This window comes from Amblyomma maculatum, chromosome 8 (assembly GCF_055883805.1).
Source record: "Amblyomma maculatum isolate TAMU_Amacu chromosome 8, ASM5588380v1, whole genome shotgun sequence".
NCBI lineage: Eukaryota > Metazoa > Arthropoda > Arachnida > Ixodida > Ixodidae > Amblyomma > Amblyomma maculatum.
The window spans coordinates 103,337,980-103,344,004 of NC_139351.1; the positions used below are offsets into that span (position 1 = coordinate 103,337,980).

General features: G+C 45.5%; 1 protein-coding gene across 1 annotated transcript in view; it reads left to right on the forward strand.

Annotated features, from left to right (window-relative positions):
• The window catches only part of LOC146182054 (sodium channel modifier 1-like), a 28,727-nt gene extending 23,023 nt beyond the window's left edge, over nucleotides 1–5,704 (forward strand). The window contains exon 7 of the mRNA XM_084577061.1: nucleotides 5,542–5,704. Coding sequence (XP_084433187.1) covers nucleotides 5,542–5,656 — 115 coding nt within the window. The 3' untranslated portion in view covers nucleotides 5,657–5,704. The remainder of the gene's footprint in view (nucleotides 1–5,541) is intronic.
• The last annotated feature ends 321 nt before the right edge of the window (nucleotides 5,705–6,025 follow it).

Here is a 6,025-nt window from a genome sequence, read left to right on the forward strand (position 1 = left end):
GAAAGCATGCATTAAATATTTTGTATCTGTACGCCTTTAGAGCTCCACTTGTATTTTTGTGCCCTGCCCGGGTGGAACAGTGGTTACCGTGCTCGACTACTGTTCCCAAAGATGCGGGATCGAATCCCGGCTTCGGTGGCAGCTTTTTGGTGGAGGCGAAACGCTAGGTGCCCTTGTGCTGTGCAATGGCAGTGCACGCTAAAGAACCACAGGTGGTTGAAATTTCCGGAGTCCTCCACTACAGCGTCTGTCATACGTCTGTCATAGCCTGAGTCTCTTTGGGAAGTTAAATGCCACAAAACAAACAAACAAACTTGTATTTTTGTGTTACGGCTATAACGTCATATGGTTGTGACAATGCCATGGACAACAGACGAACAGCCTGAGGCATAACATTGAAATGAACCCTTTATTGGGCTGAGTTGAGCCCACAAAGCACTGGAGATATTTGTGGTGGCTGTAGCATTGAGTGTGTTCAGCAGTGGTCGAACAGAATGCCCGTCATTCTTGGGTGTACTCAGTATAAAAGGTGGCGAAAGAATTTTTACGAAAAGACCTACTACAATCTAAAAAAAAAAACTGAAGCAACTCCATGTGGCTGCAATTATTCAAAATAAATCTGATCCTACCTTGCATCGCAGAGAAAGTGATATAGCGATGTGCTGGTTGTTTTGAGAGTGAGACTACAAAGCATTGCTGCAATACGAATTACTTGCACTACTTTTTTATGATCATGCCACTGCCTTCTTCAAGCACAGCTCCAAATGCGACCATTTGCAGGTTAATTACAGGCAAATTGACTGTTTGTGCTGACAAAAGTGTTGATGCAGATTTCAAGTAAATTTGTCCGCATAGGAATACTGTGATAAACCTCCAGAAAGACCAGAAGCTCATTCATCGAAAATGATATTCACCAAAATAAGAAACAACCTAAGGGTGTTTTGATAAAAGCCAGAGAAATGTATCCTGAGTTGTCAAAAAATACGAACTGAAAAGTCCTGCTTTTACAAGAATGGAAGCTTGAGCAAGCTGGTGACGGTTCACTTGCCACATAGCGTTAAACAGACACGGACACATTTCTCGTCCTGTATGTCTCGCTGTGTCCGTGTCTGCGTAGCGCTATGTGACAAGTGATCCTGCTCATAGTTTCAGAGTCCGCCTGTTTGCAAAATGGACAAAGGAAAATGTGAATTGAGTGGAGCCATTTCGAGCTGCTGGAAAGGTCAGCTCAGCCATAAAAATTACTTTTTTTGTGTGTTCATTTCTCATCAGTGACTCGATAATTAATCTGGGGACAATTTTGCACAGCGTTGTCGAACCCTCATTTCTGGATAGTACACTTTCTATATGGAAACTTGACAGTATTTAGGATAAGTACTCATATCACCTGACACTACAAGCTATTACAAGAAAGATATAGTACTACACTGCTTGAACTGTGAGGCAAAATCTTGTTGCCTCGCCACCGTAATCTTGCGACATGTTTTGGTCAGTTGTTGGTGTTTCAAGAATTGAAGAGCCACTTCCTGTCCTTGAATGTTAAAGTTTCATTGGCTTCAGCAATCTGCTTCTCTACTTACTTAGAAGCATGGCTCTTCATTGAAGCAATGAATTGCAAACGCAGTGGCAGTGATTGTATAGACACCAAATGGAAGTTCCGGTGAAATTGTCATGTTTCATTTTGTGGCCGTCAGGGACCAGCCTTAACTACGACTACAGTAAATTATATATATCTAGGGCTGGTCAATATCTTTCTTTATTGATGTCCCATATTGCCTTGTTAATGTGTAGGACATATATAATGTGTATTCATTATGCATTTTATTGATGCACAGTAAATTGGTTGCATTAGTTCCAATTGCTAATGCAGTGACCTCTATAATTTGATTCAAAATTTACATATCAGAGGCTGTTCTATTGGGATTTGCACTTATTGTATTTTTCCTCTAAACACACACACATATATATTTAATACAGTAGAAAAAGCGCTGTGCAGTTTTGCAAAGAGCTGCATATCGAACAAAACGGGACTGTCTCTTTCACCTAGTACAATCTGGCCACGTGCTTCTTGCAAGGCCTAATGCAGCATTAGAAGAATGGCAGATTAGGCGAGTTGGTGGTGCTGCATTAGGCAGGGTATTCTATTTTTAGTGCCCCTGGCTTTGTTCATATGCCTGCTTTTGAGACTGTTATGTACCTTCAGCTTGCATGAAATCCTCCCGCCCAAGACTGGTGTGAATATGATTGTGCTTGTTTTATTTGTATGCAGAAGAAAACTAACCTAACCTATCCTGTATAGAGAGATTTAAGTGCATCAAAAGCAGTGAAATTGATGGCCTTGGTATGGCTTGACAAACATTCTGTGTACTGGCTCCAGTAAACAGGTATAGTACAAGATGAAGCTGCATTCTTCCTTGTGTTAGGCCATGATGTAGGTCCTTTGTCCAATTCACAAAAAGACAGAAAGCTCTCTTGACAGCTTATTGGATACGTGCAGTGAAACAGGAAGCTGCACTGAATGAGAGGAATGAACAAATAAAACCACTTGAATGACACAGACACAGAGAGGTATGTACAGTGGGCGTCACCGTTGTGTAGAGCGCGCGAGCGGAGGCCGCCGGAGCTCTCCGAAGCCAGCCAGCGACGTCTAACGGTAGTTGCTGGGCCCGAGATAAGATGCGCCTGGGCACGCGCGGCCACACATACAGACAAGCCTTGCTCTTTCACCGCCCGCGGGAGCGGCCGCTTACGCAGCGTCTTCTCCTTTCCACTGCTCTACTTGTTTCCGTGGTAGGTTCGCTTTCGCGCGGAGCGAAGCAACGGACGCAGAATCCTGGGTTAGATTCAAGAAAAGTGGCCACTAACTGAGGCTCACCTGCTGTGAAAAAAAAAGGCAAAAGGCATTTTTTTTTCTGTTCACCGGAAACTTACATACACGCATGTCGATCGTTTTACTTACAATTATCCATAAGTATGCAGTGAATATGGACGAATAAAGTGTGACGCTTTTCCCCCTCGGCTCGCTATCCAGCACATGCGAACAAAAGAATGTCAGAATAAACGCTGCACCCGGAATTAGAAAAAGAAAACCAAGGTTGTTTATTGTGGGACAGTTCGCCTTCTCCATGCGAAAAAAAAAATCAATTGGTCCCCAAGAGCACTTGTACGAGCCACTAGTGCGCAGTCGTGTAAAATGCATCGAACTCTGCTCAAGAGAGTGGAGTTATGGCCTCGTGCTTGACCTGCCATTCTTATCCGTTGACGGCTGCTGGCAGCTCAGTAGTTGATGGGACCTCCATGGGCAGCTTTCAGTGCTCGGATTCGTCGCGGCAGTGAATTGTAGAGGGCGTCAACAATGTCGGGTTGGTGCCGCAGGTGCTCCCACTCGGTTTTTATTACCTCCCACAGTTGGTCCGCAGTCGCTGAGGCTAAGCCCGGTTTCTTCGACAAATTAGCTTTCAGCATACCCCATATGTTCTCAATAATATTGAGATCGGGGCTTCTCGCAGGCCACTCGATCCTCGTCACTGCAAGGTCGTCAAGCAGCTCCACTATTTCTCGTGCTGTGTGGATGGGGGCTCCATCTTGCTGCAGCCAAAATAGACCGTCCGGAAAAGGCCCATCCAGAACATATGGAAGTAGAACTGTTTTTATGATGCTTCTGTAGGTTGCGGATGTCATGCTCCCGACAATTCTGTGCAAAGGGCCCAGCCCTTCGAAGCTTATCGCGCCCCACACGTGCACACTGGTACGGCCACTTGAGCGAACGTTCCACACATAGGGCTCATCATACCTGCAAAGGGCCAGTTAAGAAGATACGCGAGCAAGAATAAATGTAATTTCAGTATATACGCTTCCAATTGAACATCAGCTCAACTAGCCAATGCTTCGTTTTAAAAATTCGAATTGGTGTTAGCTTAACAATCAAAATTGACCTATTGCTAGTAAATGATATGCAAATTTGCAGCATGTGATTTAATTTGTTAGCTTGCTTTTTACGATGAATATAAAGTGCCGAGTATGAGAACTTACCGGTGCTTGAATGGACGCCACACCTTTCGCTGTTGGTCCCATCTTGTTGTGAAGGATGCTTCATCCGTGAATATAACCGCTCGCCAATTTTGCTCGTTCCAATTTTCCACAGCAGATGCAAAATCTAGGCGCATTCTTTTGTGGTTCACTTCCAGAAGAGTTTTCTGCGCCGCAGTTCTGCTGTGAAGGCCAGCAGCATGGAGGCGCCGTCGGATTGTGGCGACGCTCACATTCGTTAAACCGAGCTCATCCCTGATTTGCCGGGCACTAAGGAAAGGATCCGTGACAGCAGCAGCAATAATCCACTCGTCTTGTTCAGAAGTTGTCACCCTTGGGGACCTTCCTCGTGGCGCGTCAGCGATTCGACCTTCTTTGTAATAGGCTTGTAGAATCCTGTTTACTGTCCTCATAGGGCGCTTTGTTAAGTCACAAATTTGTCTTTGTGACATTGTACGGCCCATAATTACAATAGCTCGGCGTTCTTCCGCGGTTAATCGGGGCGCCATCCCGGAGCACACTATTTCGCACTGCTTCTCTGTGACACTTCGTCCTAGTTGCCAGCTAGATACCTGTGTGAGCCTGTGACGTCTGCCCTTTATATTATTCATTTCGACTGGTAGACGGACGCGCTGTGCAGATAAAATGACCGAGCGTGTTACAATTGGTGAAGCTACGGCTGCTGCAAAGCACTACAAGGAGCGCTGGGCCCCCAGCAGAATGACTGTTATGGGTCAGCGCAAAACCCACAGCCCCGCTGCTCTGGCGCGAAAGCCAAACTTTCGCGGAAACAAGTAGAGCAGTGGAAAGGAGAAGACGCTGCGTAAGCGGCCGCGGTGAAAGAGCAAGGCTTGTCTGTATGTGTGGCCGCGCGTGCCCAGACGCATCTTATCTCGGGCCCAGCAACTACCGTTAGACGTCGCTGGCTGGCTCCGGAATGCTCCGGCGGCCGGCGCTCGCGCGCTCTACACAGCGGTGACGCCCACTGTACATAGGGTGATGGTGGACTATCAACTCTGTAATCCTGTGTGCCTCTCTGTTTCTGCGGTCTTTCGCTGGTGTTATATGTTGAAAATATGCACTAACTCTACTGAGAGAAATGGGCAGTAGAATGTGTCTGTTGTTCTTTAAATGTGAGGTAGCTTGCAGTATGGGTGTGAGAGGTTTGACGACCTGTACTGTTCAACGTAAGCATACATACTCTGTAATATTCCTGCTTTGCTTTCCTATAAAACCTTGGTTCCATGTGGCTGTGACTTCAAACTGACCTTTTGAGTGGGCCTTACTGGCACAGTTCAACAGCTTTACCGGTTAACCTCCCTGCCTTTCCTCCTCATCTTTCTCCTGTGATAAGTGCTATGGAAACATACATTGTATGTTGACAGAAGCACGTAGTATCCATTATCTCTTTGTCAGTGGACACCAAAGTCGTGTGTGATAGCATAACTATAGATGGAAAGGCTTTTTGTGTCACCACCACCTTGACCTGCTCCAATTATCATTTACTCACAGGTCTGGCTGGAAACTAGACCGAGACGGCAAGTGGGTGAAGGATGAGAATGCCGAATTTGACAGTGATGAAGAGGAGCCTCCCGCATTCAATGAATGTGTGGTTTCCACATCATGATGTTTGGCGATTCCTGCACAAAAATATATGTTAAAATGTTTCACTGCGGTCAAATCTCACTTTATTAGCATAAGCATAAAAGCTAAGAAGTTTTGTCCCTTCTTAACTGTTTGATGAAGACATTATTATTAGCAGTTAAAATAGGCAGGATTGTGAATTAAACAGCTGAGAGTCCTTGAGCCTTGGTGGCTTTTGTGGCCCAGACCACTACCATTGCTTGAACTTCAGGGCTAGAGCTGCCCATCAGTGCCTTCCATTGCTTTGTGATATGAATATTGAAGGGTGTGGCTGAAATTTGAAAGCATGCCCATGGAATTTGGGCCAGATTTGCAGGTTCTTTGCAAAGCTTACTTTCATTGGTGTTGCAGT